This window comes from Culex pipiens, chromosome 2 (assembly GCF_016801865.2).
Source record: "Culex pipiens pallens isolate TS chromosome 2, TS_CPP_V2, whole genome shotgun sequence".
Lineage (NCBI taxonomy): Eukaryota > Metazoa > Arthropoda > Insecta > Diptera > Culicidae > Culex > Culex pipiens.
Genome location: NC_068938.1, coordinates 184629837 through 184648675, shown reverse-complemented (window position 1 = coordinate 184648675; position 18839 = coordinate 184629837). Strand labels below are relative to the sequence as shown.

General features: G+C 34.4%; 1 protein-coding gene across 1 annotated transcript; it reads left to right on the top strand.

Annotated features, from left to right (window-relative positions):
• The first annotated feature begins 1095 nt into the window (after nt 1-1095).
• On the top strand, nt 1096-18611 carry LOC120415412 (fatty acyl-CoA reductase wat-like). Its single transcript, XM_039576941.2, has 3 exons — nt 1096-2569; nt 2626-2938; nt 17112-18611. Exons 1-3 carry the CDS (start codon nt 1849-1851, stop codon nt 17599-17601), a joined length of 1524 nt encoding a protein of 507 aa, XP_039432875.1. The 5' UTR covers nt 1096-1848; the 3' UTR covers nt 17602-18611.
• Nucleotides 18612-18839: the final 228 nt, after the last annotated feature.

Genomic DNA, 18839 nt, shown 5'->3' with positions numbered 1-18839 from the left:
TTGCCGAAGACACCAAATTGATCAAAAAATTCCTTCAAAAGTTACAGATTTTCGAATATTTACGTACCATTTTTGTATGAACAGCTGCCAAATTTGTATGGAAATTTATATGGACAAACTAATGATGCAAAATGGCTTCTTTGGTCATAGGGAAGGCCCCCACAAAGTTTGAGCCAAATCAAAAAATACAAAAAATAAAAATGGTCGAAATCGGCCGGTTTTGTAGAGAATTGCTCATCTGGTTTTTCTTGTTTTGCCTTCCGATGAATATGCATTTTTCACAATTTCATAATAGCTTATAACAGGGTTTGATTGGAGCCGATTTATAACTTTTAAGATCCCGTTTTGATCGCTGTATTTATGGTTAAAATGCTGATGAGCTGAAAATAGGTCAGTGTCGAGGTTCGGTTCGTTTCCCCTTATTTCTTTTTTTAGATATTAGAATATGAGTGCCGGTTTTTTTTCAACATTTGTACGATCGTGTCTAGTGCGCTTGTTGACAGACAGACAACTACACGTACCATCCCCATTGAGGTCGAATTAAATGAATTAAAAAATCACACTAATTACAGTTCCAGTCCAGTCCGGCGATGTTCGGGCTAGATATGCTGTTTCTGCTGCCAAGAGCTAACTCTCGTGCGCAGTTAATCTTTCAGTTCTCTTTCTCTTTAGCTGGAGGAATATATCTCGCGCATCGGATGTTGCGCTCTCTTGGTGGGGTCTAGCTTTTTTTTCTTTTTTGAAAAAAGAGAAAGCAAAGAGAGAGCTCGCCCGCGTACACAGAGAAAGTATCAAGAGGAAATGGTATGCCAAAACGATACAGGTCTGCAAAGGGGTAGCGAAGAATTCTGCAGGTCGTCGTCGTCGCCGGAGAGCAATCTTGGCACGCGTCCAAGGTTTTGAAATGTTGAGAAATTTAAATTTTCCGAGGTTCAATGTCGCCCCGCCGCACGGTACCCTGTGCCCTAGTCGACATTCCAAGTGCACACTTTTTCCCTATTACAACCTTCAGGGCAGATGCTCTACGACGACAACGCTGCTGGTAGTGCTCTTCCGCAGCGCCAGTGCGGGCCTGCGCAGCACACAGTTCAGTGTTCAGGCGTTTTTCTCAAGGGGGACGACCGTCAAACGCACCACCTCGGGTAGTTCTAGCGTGGCTTCAGTCGGGCAAACACAAACGCGACACACACACTCACGGCTGACACGGTGTCCAAGTCCCGGCTGCACCCTGCTCTTATCGTCCGGGCCCAACCCGGACCACGTGACGGCGACGGAATCGACGACGACGACGGCGTTCTTGATGGCCACTTTCCCCTCAGAGTGCATAACCGTGTATCCCTCTTGGCAGCGTTGCTGACTATCTTCTGCCTCCCTCTCTCTCTGTCTCTCTGTTGGACTCTCGGTGTGTATGTTTGCCTTTACCTCCTCCTTCCTACGGCGACGGCTGAGCTTCGACGAGCTGAATTACGAGAGAGAGGTAAAAGTGTTCAGGGCAGGTAAAAATCGACGGGTGGTCTCCACGACTATCCCGTAAGTCCCGTCGGTCGACGACGGTCTAGGCTTCTCCTTCCTCTGCTGGGTTAGTAGTGGCTAGCTGGTTAGAACGGGCCGTGTCGAAAAACTCAAAACTGTAGATTTTGCGTAACACCCATTTGGATTTTGTGTTTGCCAAAGGTCTGGCAGCGATTGGATTGGCGCACAGCGCGATGATGGGTTGTTGGAGAGAGTCCCGGTGGATTCAATCAGTTGCGATTCGGAAGCCAAGCTGGTGAGACCGGTTTGAGTCGCGGCGTGAACTGCCTCTTTCGTGCTGCCCAGTCCGTGTGTCTGTGTTGTGGTGGCGTGAAGATGAGTGACGTAGGCTGTTCGAAAATCATGGAGTTTTACCGGGGCTCCACGGTGCTGATAACCGGTGCCAGCGGGTTCGTCGGCCAGGTCCTGCTGGAGAAGATTCTCCGCAGCCTGGAGGTGGACCGGGTGTACGTGATGATCCGCCCCAAGTGGAACTGGAACGTCGAGTCGCGCCTGCAGCGAATCCTCGACGGCCAGCTATTCGACGTGCTGCGCAAAGACTCGGCCAAGTGGCAAGAAATGACACGCAAAGTTATCCCGGTGGAAATAAATCTGGAAGAAGACGAACATCTGATCGTCGATCAGCTGAGAAGCAAATTGCTGAATGAAGTGAATGTTGTGTTCAATTTGCTCGCTTCGGTAAATTTCAATGAACCGTTGGACTGTGCGCTACGCACGAACGTAGAGTACACCGACCGAATGCTTGAACTGGTTTGCAAGATGAAAAACATTAAGACAGTGGTTCACGTATCAACTTTCTACTCGAACTGTGACAAGCGGGTCATCGAGGAGCGAATTTACGACAACGTCGGCTACGGCGGTGTTGCCAACATGATAAACATTGTGTCCAAACTCAACGAACCGGAAAAGCAAATACTGACCCAGCACATCATCGGCAACTTCCCCAACACGTACACCTTTAGCAAAAAGTGTGCCGAGGTACTGATCCAGGACAAGTATCGCTCATTGCCAATTGGAATCTTCCGACCCCCAATCGGTAAGTAAACCCACCCCAAAATTCTTCTTCTTTCAAACCCTAAAAAATCCCCACAGTGAGCTCAACGTACCGCGAGCCCGTCCCCGGCTGGATCGACAACTTCAACGGGCCGTCCGGCATGGTGGTCCCGCTGTCGCAGGGCATGTACAGCGCCGCCCTGCTCGATACGCGGGCCCGCCCGTTCATCGTGCCCGTCGACTACTGCGTGAACGCGCTCATCAGCTGCGCCGTGGACGTGCACCTGCAGCGCGCCCACCAGAGCCTCGCGATCCCCGTGTACAACTACACGGACGCCAAGTGCAATCTGTCCTGGGGCGAGATCATCGCCGGATTCATCCAGGGGCTGCCACCGTTCAAGCGGTTCATGGCGTAAGCGAAATTGAGATGGTGTTGAGAGTTTGGGATGGTGATTTTTCAAGGTTAAACATTGCGGGGCTTTTAATTTTCGTTCTTTCAGACAGTTTGGCATTGGTTATCAAATTGATTTCTCATATTGGTTTTACCAAAGTGCTAATGAGTACTTATAAACAATCAGGTTTATCCCAGTCTCGCTGGCTGTGGGATGGATTTTAAATTTGATTATGACCTTTAATTAAGGCAATTAAAAATGTGTGCGTTGTTTCCTGTCATTCCAGTAAAATGTCGACACATTTTTTTTCTACCTTTTCCTAATTCTAATTTTAATTCCAATGGCAAATACTGTGTCTTGATCACAAGCTTGGTTTGACGTTATTTTTTCAACAGTTCTTTGATGTAAATACACAGAAAAAAAATAATGTAAATATACCTCAACTTAGACTGAAAAAGTGACATTACACCAGAAAAGTGGTAGGTAAAATTACACATTTCCAGAGGTAAAATTACACCTTTTTTCTGAAATAAAAGATGTACCCCTTCCCAGATGTAATATTACCATGATTTTTTTTTCTGTGTTGTTTTGGCATCGTATAAATATATCTTTGTTATGTTTGCCTGCTTCACAACTTTTGAAAACATGGTATCAAAGTTATTTAATTTCAATGATATTTTAATTCATCACGCATCATCAGTGCTCGTTAATTTGAATGTTTGGGGTTGTTTCGATAAGAACAGAAAGAGAACTGTACAACTGTGCATTAGCGTGGTTCACGGATGTATGAAAAAGACAAAAGTGTTCAACGAACATCAACCGGAATTTTAAAGTGTTATGGCTCCAGAAGCTAGCCTTAAAATTTGAGCTTATTTGGTCAAGGTTTAGTTGCTCCAGTTTTGATCTGAAGTTAGTATGGAATTTCAATAAATTTAATTGATTTATTTTTCACTTTTTAACTCTTGTTCTAGAAAGTTTTCCTCAACCCGATAAAATTTTATCATCTAAGAGATTGCTTGAAGGTTTTGATCTGGGGAACAACTTTGTAGAACTTCGCAAAGCGCTAGGAACTGATCTCGGAAAGGTACAGGTTAATTTTTTAAGCATGTTTTGAAATTTTGTCGAAAAAAGTAAACTCCAAAAAACATTCTGTATCTTTTCGGGATCAATTCCTAGCGCTTTGCGATCAAAACTTATAAGAAACTGAAGAATAGGAAAATTTGACAGGGTTTTGGGAAATTTTCTATATATAGATGTAAAAAGTTAAACTCTCCATAGTAAATTGATTAATGTTCCATACTAACTTCAGATCAAAACTGGAGCAACTAAACCATAACCAAATAAGCTCAAATTTTCAGGATAGTTTCTGGAGCCATAAAATTTTAAGTCGATGCCCCGCCCCCTCCCCCTAAAATATAAAATAAAAAAATAAAATGTATTTTTTTAAATTACACGCTAAGTTATAAACATTTTAATGAAACAAGTATTTTAAGATGCATTTAACATCTGTCTAGTTGTTTTGCAATCATTAGTTTATAAAATATTCAAGCATTAAAGATTTTTTTGTTTCGCCGAATACAAAACTTTTAACGTTCCCGAGCAGACGGAAATAACTTGGGAATAACATTTTTGGATATTTTAAAATACTAGGCCAATAACATTTTATGTTACCGTAAAACGGGGTGACTTTGATAGCCGGGGTGACTTTGATAGGTTTGCGATTTTTCCGCAAAATGAAGAGTACAATTAAAATACGTAAGGAATGGATTAGAAACATACTGACCGTGGTAGAGAAGTGTTCAAAGTACCTCAAGAAGAACTTTTCATAAAATTTTGACAAGTTTAAAAAGTTAGTTAACTAAAGTTAAAAAAATGTTGATGAAAGTCATTATTTTAAACTTCTTAAAGTGTCATGATTTTCTCAATGAACATGATTTTTAATCGGAAAACGGAATGCATTTTCGGATTCTTTGGACAATTTTCCACTAAGAGAAGGTTAAAAAAGCTTGTAAATAATAAATAATATGTGTTTTTGAAACACAATTAAAAAAAATCTCACAATTTATAGGCAATTTAAGTTGAACAAATTTCATGTAAAATGTGAAAACTTGTAATTCGTGCTTCGAATTCAGTATAAAATGCAATATAAATCGATAATTTTATAAACAAAACTAGTTTTAACAAATTTCAGGCAAAATTCGGACTTTTTAACAATTTTACCTAATATCTATATGTATTTTGCTTAAAAGCTTATACACTTAGTTAACTAAATATAAACATTGATTTTTTTCTTAAAAACTATATCAGCTACTTTAGTGATGGTACATTTAACGTACAAATGAAGTTTGAACATCTTAAATATGATTTTAACTAGAAAAACTATGACTATCAAAGTCACCCCGGAATTAAAACTAAGAATTTTTAACGTAACTATTTTTCTAAACACTATTGCAAAAACTTTTTTTCCGAAATAGTGCATGAACCTTGTGAGGTCTACCCCAGTACATGTTTTAAAAATAATAATCTTGAGAAAAACCTTACCTGTTGGAAAATATTCTAAAAACAAATTGAAATCCTATCAAAGTCACCCCGGTTTACGGTATTAATAACAAGTTTTGTTATTCGTCGTTATGATTTTTTTTGTTATTGGATTGTTATAGTAATAACAGACTAATAACATTTTTAGTTATCCTTCGAACAAATCTTTGTTATTATTTTTTGTTATTTTATCAACTTATCCGATCATCCTAATAACAGTTGGAGTTTTTCTTCCATAACAAAAAATATTATTCCCAAGTTGTTTTGACTTTCAACCAATATCAGACTAGTAACAATTTCTGCTATGATAACATAAACTGTTATTAAACTCTTTTGCAGAAATTGATTTTTCAAGAAGATTCCATAACATTTTCTGTTATTTTAACATTATTTGTTATTGAAATGGCATGAATTTTGTTATTGCCGTCTGCCCGGGTTGCTGTGCATTGGAATTCGACAAAAATTTTAAATATTTTTGATCGATCCTAGACATGCTTAATATAATTTGAAACGCAGGAAAATGCATTTCAAATAGTTTTCAGTTGGTTAGACTTCATTTCCATAAAAAAATTGATGTTTTTTTTTTAATAAATATTTTTTGCCCCTGATTTTTTGACCGGTGGGGGGTGACATAAATATTGAAAAATATTTGCAATGGCCATAATATTTAATAAGTAATTTTCCATTAAAGTATTTCTATTAACTTTGGGTTTGTTTGATAGGTTAAACATTTTGTCTATTTTCCATCACTATAAAAAAGAAAGAAAATCTTGAGTACACGGATAAATAAACAAAAAAAAAAAAACGGGCTAAAAGCAAGGGTCCTGATTTTCGGTTCAATGAACAGAAACCACTCACTCATCGCCTATCCAGTCGTCGCCTATTCTAACCCGCTAGCATTCATGAGCGAATGATACTCGCAAGAAGCCAGCGAGTGGCCCGAAGTGTTCACTCAGCGAACAAATACATCGTGAAATTTTTTGCCTACTCCGTCGCTCGACGACACTCACACACTACCATGCTCAGCGAAGAGCCATTCTCACAAAATGCCAGCGCGGCAGTCTTTTTGTCTTCACGCCCTCAGTTTGCCATCAATTTGATTTTTTCTTTGTGGAAGTTTCTTTGAATGGTGTCTATAATGTTATGAAATCAAAATAAATGCTCAATTTAATTGATAACATTGATTTTAGACAACCCAAATGAATGAGTAAAACGCAGCGCATCAGAGAAAAAATGTTTTCAGTTCAGAGTGATCGGTGACGTTCGGCCTGCCTGAGCCGTTCGGAGACTGAGCCGATCAGAGAGAGAAGGAGAGTAGAAGCGATTGTGTTAGGGAGCGAATGGTGAGAAAGTGACAAACAGTAGGAATTCATCAGGGCAGTATCGCGTCGCCTGCTATTTGTGCTCGCGAATGGAGTGGTTGATTTTGAACAATCAGGACCCTTGGTTAAAAGTGTCAACTTTGGAGGTATTGTGCATGATGGCTGTTTTATGTCGGAAAAGATAATATAAAGAAGCGATTTTTAATCAATTTTCAAAATAAATAATTAAGGACTGTTAAAAAATATGCCATGTTTTTTTTATTTATGATTTTACAATCAGTTTGCAGCAGCATTACTTTTTGGTACTTTATGATTTTTTTTCTGCTGGAAATTTAGAATTAAGTATTTGGTGTTTTTTTGTGAACTTTTCCATCGACTCCAAAAGAAGCCGAGGGGCAAACACAAAGAAAAAAATTTGACGGCCTTTGCTAAGCGGTATACGCACTTCGGAAGGAACCGGTCAAGAAAAAAATCAAATGGGCAGTAGCGGCACCGAAAGCAAGCCAGAGAGGGTGAAGAAAAGCCCCAAGAAATCGTTCCCTCTCCTTTGTTCTGCTGTTCGTAAAGCCATTTCTTGACCCCTTTTCTTGGGAGGTGCGTATTGGTCTTTAACGTGAAGGCTTCCATCATTGCCATGACTTTTCGTTCAAAAATAAAAATATTGCGTCGCTATGAATATGTTGACAAAATTCCTTCAACAAGTTATTCAAAATAGTTTCCTATATGTTGATAATTTTTGGCAGAGATTATACCTTTCCTTGTAAAGTTATGGAAATCGTCATCAATCAATGATTGCCAACTAGGACGTCGATGATTGTACCACAAAATTATATAATTTTTGAAACACATTTGATTTAGACCAAAAATTCCTTCAGTGACTTCAAGAAGGCAACAACCGATACGTGCTGATTCATTTTGGTAAATTCGATAAATTCGTCCCTTAGAATTTTGAAGACGATAAGGTAAAAATTGCATGGTAATTTTTGTTATAACATATTTTTTTTGCATTGTTTTGGTTTTACATTTTTTTCAAATTTATTGCAAAACCGATAGAAGATTTGTCCAGCTTAAAACATTCAAGAAGCTAATAATTCTAAAAAAAAAGCGAAAGCTTCTTGACAAAACCTACAGCGCGCTCAAAACAGGTTTAGAATGTAAAATCGTATTTCAGAACAGTTTTAACATCCTTTGCCTTTTGAATCTTTTGAAAGCGAAAATAACTAAACGAAAGCACTAAAAAGAGGGGATTCATACCATTTTCGATACCAATTAAAATCAGATAGCCAGGTCTGATCCAAACGATCTCATTTATGGGGGTTTGTTGTGAGGTCTAATTGGTTCTGAAACCCGTTTGTGTTCAGATAGAATTTGATCCTTATTCCCCTTTTTGAAAGGTTCTGGACTAACATGAGAAAAGTGCGGATGAGCTCTTTGATAGCTGAAACTAATTTGACTAATTGACAGGGTTTTAGGTTGTTCAACCATGGCTAACCCCCAACATCATTTAACATTGTAAGTTTTGAACAAAAGTTGCCTAAATATTGGCACAAAAGTTCAAGCTGTCAAAATACTTATGCGTCCTTTTCACATGTTGCTCCAGACATTAAACAAGTCATCCCATAAATTCAGAACAGTTTATAGTTCGTCCCATGTTCAAAAAATCATAATCATAATGATTCGCTTTATTCATCATTTAAAGCTTTTTAAGTGTTCTTTCGATCCATCCTAAACATTCGAAAAAAAAATTGTACAACGTCTAATGTGCAAAAAATCATAAAACATCGATAATTTATTTTTATGATTGGCTTTGTCCTTCATTTGAAAGCTTTTCGCGTGATCTTTCGATTGATGTAGTCACCCCACGAATCCCAATCGTGCAACAGTTTTGTGAATATTTGTTAGTACGATTAAGGCAAAATTTGTTTGTAAAAATGGAAACTCAACTATTGACCTTTTCATTTTAGGGGCTTGTTTAGGCCACTCCCTAGCTTTTTTATCAGTTAAAAATGATAGATTTCAGCAAAGTATTGCATTTGAGATTTTTTTAATGATCGCACCAATAAGTTTCTTGTAAGATTCCTGTTCGTTAATTATGGAATGTTACTGTACTTCTCACAGTTTTGAAAAAAGAACAGAATTTAATATTCATTAGAAATTTTCAACGGCTATCAACGGAAATTCGAAACCCTTTTTTCTCACAGATGTGAACAAACATCCCGAGCAGACTGAAATAACTTGGGATTGACTTTTTTTGATATTTGAAAATACCAGGCCAATAACATGTTATGTTATTTATAACAAGATTTGTTATTCGTAGTTTTTGTTATTGGATTGTTATTGTAATAACAGACTAATAACATTTTTAGTTATTCTTCGAACAAATCTTTTTTATTATTATTATGTTATTTTAACAACTAATCCGATCATCCCAATAACAGTTGGAGGTATTCTTCCACAACAAAAAAAAAATATTTTAAAGATGTTTTGGCTTTCAACCAATATTAGACCAATAAAAAAATTATGATATCATAAACTGTTATCAAACACCTTCTGTTATTTTAACAGTATTTGTTATTGAAATTGCATGAATTTTGTTTTGTTGCTGCACTTGAAAATGCAGACTTTTGTTAAAAAAGACTAATTTTTACTAGTGAAAACAACAAAATCATTGTCTTAAAAATCTCTTAAACTTCCTTTTTGCAAATTTATTTTGAAAATAATTACCTTTCAGCCATTCTATAGTGACGAAATGGCCTAATTGTCAAGATAAAAAATAACAGTGCTGAAAATGTCATTATAGCACTCATTTGAGCATAGCATAGCATAGTATACTTCTCCGTCACTGATTATGATCAGCTGGTGTTACACAATCAGTCAACTGCAAAATTATGAGTTGGAGCTGATCACCTGCTTCACTGTATAATACCTGAAGATCCCCGGTCAATAATGGCGCCCCCACCATAGGAATGTCGATAAAAGCGCTGAAAAGTTTACTTTGGCACTTGTATCGAAAAGTAATATTTATCGACACTGTTTTGGTTTTTGAGTTGACAAACTCGCCAAACTAAAGCGGGGAAATAAACGTTTAACAGAAAAATTCTATTCGAAAGCGTTTTTTTCAGAATTGGTAACACATTTTTTTTTTGCATTCCGGTTGTGAAACTAACAACTTTTCCTTTCATTTGAGAGAGATGAAAAAGGCTTACCTTTCCATACCAATAAAACAGTGCTTAGAAGTAGAACTTTGGATCTATCCGGTCAGCAAGCACTTTTTGTCTGTGGCTTGAACCCGATTCTTGGCATGTCAATTTAGAAACTTCTTGTGGGGTACAGCATCTAATTCCAGCGTGCCTCTAACGTTGCCATATCAGCACTTTGACGTTCAATTACAGCTCATAAAACGCGTTTTCAATTGAAATCGGTTGTTGCCTAAATAGTTCAATAGGAAGTGAGCAAGCAAGTTTCTAAAACAGCTTTCCAAAATAAGTTATTTAAATATTAGTGAAAATCAGTAAATTGGATGGAGTTAGGAGCAAGTGACCTGACTTGAAGGTTTTAAAAAATATATCTGAACAAACTATTTCAGCATTCACAGGCTACTTGGGCAAGCACACATATTTTTTGTGTCTTTGAAACTTCTTTCAACGGTTATTTTTCAAATTTTCTAAAAACGTTGTATGGAACTCGGTACAATTCTGTTTTTTTTGTTTTTTGTACGACTCGTGTTGAAAATGGTTGCATGAACTATTATTATGAATCTCGTAGAAAATCACAATTTTTTAGCACTCATCGTGTTTATTCAACTCGGCAAAGTCTCGTTGAATAAACGTACAGTCATCCCACATATTCGGAACACCCACAAATTCGGAACACTTTTGTGAAAATTTGTCAATAGCATGCCAAATGCAGCTTTTCTCTCGACCCTACTATTTTTAGGACCTTTATTTGGACATTTTCTTGCTATTTCACTAGTAAAAGTAGTACTTTTTGAACAAAAAACTTCACTTCAAGACTATTTTATCCAGAGCAGCAAAACACTGTCTTCAAATTGCCTGTTCCATGATTGTGGGATGTTATTGTGCCTCCCACAATTGTGGAACACCTGAATTTAACTGATATTTTCACAAAAAAAGTTATCAGACCATGGATAAAACATCACTAAGCTTGAGTTTCACTGGTTGCAGTGTGTGAAGTCATTATTTTGTTACAAATATGTACTCCTGGAGAGATCCAAAGTTTGTTTACATCCGTAAGAAAAAAGTGTTCCGAATTTGTGGATTTCAAGGGTCAAAGTTTTTCTTCAAAAACTTGATATAAAAGTCAAAATTTGCAGTTGTTCGATACAACATTCGAAAGATCGCATGAAAAGCTTTCAAATGAAGGTAAAAACGAATCATTAAGTTCAATTACCGATTTGCTATGATTTTTTAACATTGGCCGATCTGTAAACTGTTCCGAATATGAGGGATGACTGTACGACGCGTGCTGAAAAAAAAAATCATAATGCAACTTGTTACACTAACTACTATCATGAATCCTATTGACAAAATGCTTCCAGTGTTCCAAGTGTATAGGTGTTCTGAATATGTGTATTTGCACAAAAACAGGGGCGCCGACTAGTCCAAAATGTTGGGGGGGCACGGTTGTTTTCCGAAATAGATAGGTAAGAGTGGCGATTAGATGTTAATGTTTCTTGAATATCACGAATTTATAATAATTTTATTACGATGTGATACGATTTTTTTTCATCCGGAATATTTTTTTTAAGAAAAAGATAATTTATTAAAACGTGATTGAGAATGTTAATTGGGGGGAATTTTTTATATGTTTGGAAGGTGAATTCCTTCTCATTGGCATATTCTCACTTATTTTCTAGAAGTAACAGTCAATAATAAAAATAATAAGATATTTAGAAATTCAACAATACAAATATTCTAAAAATTAAAAAAAATAAAAAGCAAAAATTTAGAACTTCAGATATCTGAAATACAAATACACATTAAAAAAACATCAATTTTTCAAATCTGCAATTTAGAAAAAAAAAAAAACAGATACACAAAATTCAATATTCCAAAATTAGAAAAAAAAATGGTATAAAAAAATTCTAGGGGTAAAAAAATGTTAAGAAATCAAAAGCAGAAATCCAGAAATTTTAACAATTATAAATTTAGAAATAACAATAAAATTCAATGTTTAAAAAAATCGAAAATTTAAAAATTATGATACATGAATTAATTTTGAAAGCATTTAAGAATTTAACAATTTATTAATTTAATAATTCAATAATTTAATAATTTAAGAATTTGAGAATTTAAGAATTTAAGAATTTAAGAATTTAAGAATTTAAGAATTTAAGAATTTAAGAATTTAAGAATTTAAGAATTTAAGAATTTAAGAATTTAAGAATTTAAGAATTTAAGAATTTAAGAATTTAAGAATTTAAGAATTTAAGAATTTAAGAATTTAAGAATTTAAGAATTTAAGAATTTAAGAATTTAAGAATTTAAGAATTTAAGAATTTAAGAATTTAAGAATTTAAGAATTTAAGAATTTAAGAATTTAAGAATTTAAGAATTTAAGAATTTAAGAATTTAAGAATTTAAGAATTTAAGAATTTAAGAATTTAAGAATTTAAGAATTTAAGAATTTAAGAATTTAAGAATTTAAGAATTTAAGAATTTAAGAATTTAAGAATTTAAGAATTTAAGAATTTAAGAATTTAAGAATTTAAGAATTTAAGAATTTAAGAATTTAAGAATTTAAGAATTTAAGAATTTAAGAATTTAAGAATTTAAGAATTTAAGAATTTAAGAATTTAAGAATTTAAGAATTTAAGAATTTAAGAATTTAAGAATTTAAGAATTTAAGAATTTAAGAATTTAAGAATTTAAGAATTTAAGAATTTAAGAATTTAAGAATTTAAGAATTTAAGAATTTAAGAATTTAAGAATTTAAGAATTTAAGAATTTAAGAATTTAAGAATTTAAGAATTTAAGAATTTAAGAATTTAAGAATTTAAGAATTTAAGAATTTAAGAATTTAAGAATTTAAGAATTTAAGAATTTAAGAATTTAAGAATTTAAGAATTTAAGAATTTAAGAATTTAAGAATTTAAGAATTTAAGAATTTAAGAATTTAAGAATTTAAGAATTTAAGAATTTAAGAATTTAAGAATTTAAGAATTTAAGAATTTAAGAATTTAAGAATTTAAGAATTTAAGAATTTAAGAATTTAAGAATTTAAGAATTTAAGAATTTAAGAATTTAAGAATTTAAGAATTTAAGAATTTAAGAATTTAAGAATTTAAGAATTTAAGAATTTAAGAATTTAAGAATTTAAGAATTTAAGAATTTAAGAATTTAAGAATTTAAGAATTTAAGAATTTAAGAATTTAAGAATTTAAGAATTTAAGAATTTAAGAATTTAAGAATTTAAGAATTTAAGAATTTAAGAATTTAAGAATTTAAGAATTTAAGAATTTAAGAATTTAAGAATTTAAGAATTTAAGAATTTAAGAATTTAAGAATTTAAGAATTTAAGAATTTAAGAATTTAAGAATTTAAGAATTTAAGAATTTAAGAATTTAAGAATTTAAGAATTTAAGAATTTAAGAATTTAAGAATTTAAGAATTTAAGAATTTAAGAATTTAAGAATTTAAGAATTTAAGAATTTAAGAATTTAAGAATTTAAGAATTTAAGAATTTAAGAATTTAAGAATTTAAGAATTTAAGAATTTAAGAATTTAAGAATTTAAGAATTTAAGAATTTAAGAATTTAAGAATTTAAGAATTTAAGAATTTAAGAATTTAAGAATTTAAGAATTTAAGAATTTAAGAATTTAAGAATTTAAGAATTTAAGAATTTAAGAATTTAAGAATTTAAGAATTTAAGAATTTAAGAATTTAAGAATTTAAGAATTTAAGAATTTAAGAATTTAAGAATTTAAGAATTTAAGAATTTAAGAATTTAAGAATTTAAGAATTTAAGAATTTAAGAATTTAAGAATTTAAGAATTTAAGAATTTAAGAATTTAAGAATTTAAGAATTTAAGAATTTAAGAATTTAAGAATTTAAGAATTTAAGAATTTAAGAATTTAAGAATTTAAGAATTTAAGAATTTAAGAATTTAAGAATTTAAGAATTTAAGAATTTAAGAATTTAAGAATTTAAGAATTTAAGAATTTAAGAATTTAAGAATTTAAGAATTTAAGAATTTAAGAATTTAAGAATTTAAGAATTTAAGAATTTAAGAATTTAAGAATTTAAGAATTTAAGAATTTAAGAATTTAAGAATTTAAGAATTTAAGAATTTAAGAATTTAAGAATTTAAGAATTTAAGAATTTAAGAATTTAAGAATTTAAGAATTTAAGAATTTAAGAATTTAAGAATTTAAGAATAAACACGTTTTAAAATGGATTCCCAATACTCAATAATGCTAATTTAAGAATTTAAGAATACGACCAAACACGTTTTAAAATGGATTCCCAATACTCAATAATGCTGATTTCCTGAAAATGTTCTTTTTTTAGTATTATTCTCTACTCCCTGATTTTTTGGCATATTTTTTTAGGGTGCAGTTAAAATTTCTACAACCTTTTTATTTTTTTAAATCGATCATAAATTGCAGAAGGCGATACACTTGTTTTTTTTAAGTTTATAATGTGGAATTGTCTCAGATTAGCTTTTTTTTTTTTTTTTTTTTTTTTTGAAATTAAATATGTCTTTATTGAACTTTCTTATAATAATTACATTTCATTTACATTCTAAGTGGTATGGCTAAATGCTCTTCATCTTTATTGTATTTTTCGTTTTATTATTAACTGTTCACATTCATTTATTTGCTTCAAATTGTTTTACATTTTTGCATTGAATCGAATACATTTGGGTAAAAAAGAAAAAAATCACTTTAACAACTAATCCTAACTTAAAACTAAAAAAAGTAAATTTATTGAAATATTCAAAATCATTAGAACGAGTAAACTACGAACTGTATTTTAAGATAAATCCTCCAAGCGTTCTTACTTGTTCCGCACGAGTTTTGCAACCACGCAGTGTTGTTGTCATCTCGATGAAAATGTTCAGAAGTTCTTGTGGTGAAAACAGGTCACTACTGCCTTCATCCGTTGATGCTGGTTGGTTTTCCCTCGGTTGCTGACTGAAACCAGGAGGTGTTGTATTCTCTGCAACTTTTTGCCGCTGATTCAACGGCAATGGCTGCAGATTTGGAACCACTCGAACAGATCCCGCTCCAGGTGACGCCAAAGCAGGAAAATCCACGTCCGTGAAAGTTGGTGGTGTTTTGCGACGATTTGGTTGGTGCCTCGTCGTCGCTTGCTGCCGAATTTTCACAAACTCAGCTCGTTTTGGGCAGCTCCGATTCTTGGTAGAATGGTCACCGCCGCAATTGAAGCATTTCGCTTCGATGTTCTCGTTGATTGTGTTGCAAGCTTGAGTTTTGTGCTCACCTCCGCAGGTTACACAACGACTCTTGATAAAACAGTTCCTTCCACCATGTCCAAACTGCAAACAGTTCGAACACTGTGTCACGTCACGGTGCACTGGACGATAACGTTCCCAAGTCACGATGATGTTGAAAATTGCCCGAACTGCTTTCAGCTCAGACGGCGTTGTCGATCCTTTCTCGAGATGAACCAGGTACAGTTGATCACGGTACTTGATGTCCTTGTTGTGTCTCGTCATCTTGAAGACTTCGATCACGTTCAACTTAAGAGTTTTGAGCTCTTCTTTCAGCACACTCACATCCATGTCATACAGGCCTCGGAGGACCTGTTTCATGGGGCGTTTACCTGGATCGTCATGGCTGTAGTATTCAATCTTTGTGTTGTTCAGGAAATCCCGAACGTAGTTGTAATCCTTTCTGGTAGGTAGCAGAATTTTGAGTCCATCAGCACACAAGCGAATGGAAGCTCGTAAAGCGCCAGATTTGATAAATCCGGTCAGCCACTTTCGCACCGAATCCGATGACGATGTTTTCACAAAAATGGGTGGCAACTTTTCCCGTCGTTCAAATTCTTCCTTCTCGCTCACATCCACAGGAAGGGTAGCGAACTGGTTTCCAGACGAATTTTGAGCGTCCTTGCTCAAACTGCCTGGCTTTGCAGGTAGCGCTTCGGCATTCTTTAGCTTCTTCAAATCTGCCGATCCTGCTGGTGAGGACCGCCTCTTTTTCTTGCCGTGAGGCATTTTTGCACTTTTTAAGCACTTTTTTGGTTTGTGAGGGACGCACGTCTGACTCGCTTCTCTGCTGATCGCAGACAGATTAGCTTTTAATTTGTCGGATTCACAGTAAAGCGGTGCGCTAGTTTTCAAAAATTTACTTTTTTTGAAAGAATTGTATTTTTCGGCTAAAATTGGTATAGAACGGTTAACGGTTAACAAATGTATTTGAAATCTTTTCAAATCCTTTCTAAAATTACCCAAAAAATTATCGAATTTATCAGCATTTTTGTAAATGTAAAGCAGTCAACAAATTACCATTTTGAAAAGTGTTTCAGTTTATATTCGCTAAATCCTGATCTACAATGGCAAATCGCAGAACGTTGCGTTTGAAAACTTGATGATTGTTTTCGCAAGAGTTTGCGTAAGTTTGATTGTAGATGAAGTGCTATGGGAAAAGTACATTGGTTTTGTTTTTGGAACAACATGCACAGATAGAAATCTTATGAGCAAATCCGTAAAATCTATGTTGACGACATCTCTCAAATCATTCACCGATGCCTCTGTGCTCTTGTTCTAAGCTTACTGATTTTCCTAGAGAGCACATTGGTATAGATAAAACGTTGTCGATTTAGAAAAAAGCATCTAAATCCAGAAAATTGTAAACGATTTTGTTCAAAAAATTTCAGCGATTTCGAAAACAACAAATGTTTTTGAACTATTTTACGGATTCGCTTACAAGAATTCTATCCGTGTGTACAAACAATGTTCCATTTAAGTTTTAGATATTATTTTCAATTATTTCCTTTTTTTATATTTGATATAAGAATATTTTTCTCCCAAAATTTCTGGGGGGGCACAATGTATGTGCTGCCCCCCAGCCAAATTTTAGGGGGGGCAAAAAGTACCGTGCCCCCCCAGAGTCAGCGCCCCTGCACAAAAATATAACCTATTTTTCATTCGTTTAGATGATTTTTGATAGTAAATAATGACAGTTTATTCTAAATTAATGCGTCATTAACTTCAAAAAATATTCGCATCGGCTTTTTTTGTGTTTGTATACCCCCAACCTGAAAAAAGTTAAAAATCGGCATGAAAAATCACCATCTCCAATAGATACGTTCATGACTGAACTAACGAGTAATTCATTTTAGTACCTACTTCACGGCAACATTAACCCGCAACCGGATGCGTTACGCCCTCTGCAAGAAGCTGATGCTGATGCAGGCCTACCTGCTGGATCTGGGCCGGCGGCTGCGCGGCGAGGCGCCCGCCCTCGGCCAAATCTTCGAAAAGATGATCAGCCTGAGCGAGGTGCTGGAGTTCTTCTGCCTGAACGAGTGGCGGATGACCAACGACAACGTCCTGCGCGTGCAAGCGGCCGCAACCGAGCTCGAGCGGCGTACCTTCCCGTGCGATCTGACCAAGGTCGACTGGAAGGGCTACTACAAGGGGTTCGTGCCCGGAGTCATACGGTACGCGATCGAACCGCGCAAGGCCAAACACCGGGCCAGGAAAAACGCCGAAGAGCAGAACGGTGGAACTGCAAAGGTGGTTCAGAAACGTGGAATATGCTACGCGGTGTGGAGTTTTTTGTTTAGATATGTGACGATAGTGTTTAATTTTTTGTTTATAAAGCATTGAAACCCGGACCCCGGATGGTGACAGCAATTAGCATTGAGTTCTGTCTCTCTATCTCACTCTTGTGTTGAGAAGGTACCACACTGTCCATTTGTCTTCGCTAGCAATTTTCTGAAGCGCGTGCAAATGAGTCTAGATAAGTTACTTAGTCACAAGAAATGATGCTAAACGAAACTGCCAGTCATATTGTGGGGGAGGGGGAATCTGGCAGGTGTGTAGCAAACGGGCACTTTTCTGCCGGATCGCCATTACTAGGTAAAAATGCTTCAAATTAGTTGATTGAAAACTGAGAATACTTGGGCTTGGCGTCGCATTAAGAACGCGACCTTTTGTTTGCGAAATTAGGGACAGACTTTTAAAAGGTGCGGCGTCACTCCAAAACTGGTTCCACACCTGTTTTTTCCTTTTTATTTTGGTTGGGATAAATATAGCAATGGGCAGTCTTAGGTGCGATAAATTAAGGGCTTCCGCCGTGCCGAACATGTTTATTAACATATCTTTATTTACAATCATTGTGAAATGATCATTTAGGTGGTATTTTTTTGTCAGCAAACTCGAGTGCATTTTTTGCCTAATATAGCTTTTTCTTTTGGTACGAGAATGTGCTTGTTTGGAGTGGACTATAGTTTGATAATAAACCCAATAACAAAATTTTAATCACTCATTTGAAAGTATTTTGAAAGTTAGTGCAGAAAATAATTAAATCTTATTTAAAAATTAACTACTGTTTGGGAAAAGTGCTAATAATTAAATGGTAAATATGCCACATTCAATAGGGAAATCACTCCTGGTCAAAATAATATTAAACTTTTAACCTTCCATAAAGAAATATGTTAAATAACATTTTAACAGAAAATAATTGGGTAAAATTAGAGAAAAATAGGTAAATTTTCACCACCTGCTTTTGACACATTCCATTTCTTTATTTTTCATTTAAATTGTGTGAAAACTTAAAGCTTTTGTTTGGCCTTTGAAGCTTCCAAAGAAATAATAAAGTGAATTCTTAGAGAAAAGCTGGTGGTCCAACATTTAACGAAAGAAACCCTTTTGGATCCCGTAGTCTGGTAGTTTTATGTGTTTAGAAAGAAACAACGTATTGTACAAGGTACGTAATTTTTTCTTCTGTGCAATGATTTTGTAGATTTGAAAGCTTTTAAACCTCTATTTTTAAAAGCCATTTTTTAAAACTTTTTTTGCTTTAAAATTGCGATACAGATACTTGATGAAGTGTGACGTTTTTG

Coding starts and splice junctions, on each gene's coding strand:
- LOC120415412 (XM_039576941.2), top strand. CDS start 1,849: ATGAGTGACGTAGGCTGTTCGAAAATCATGGAGTTTTACCGGGGCTCC. Junction 2,570..2,625: donor AATCTTCCGACCCCCAATCG/GTAAGTAAACCC, acceptor AAATCCCCACAG/TGAGCTCAACGTACCGCGAG. Junction 2,939..17,111: donor CCGTTCAAGCGGTTCATGGC/GTAAGCGAAATT, acceptor AATTCATTTTAG/TACCTACTTCACGGCAACAT.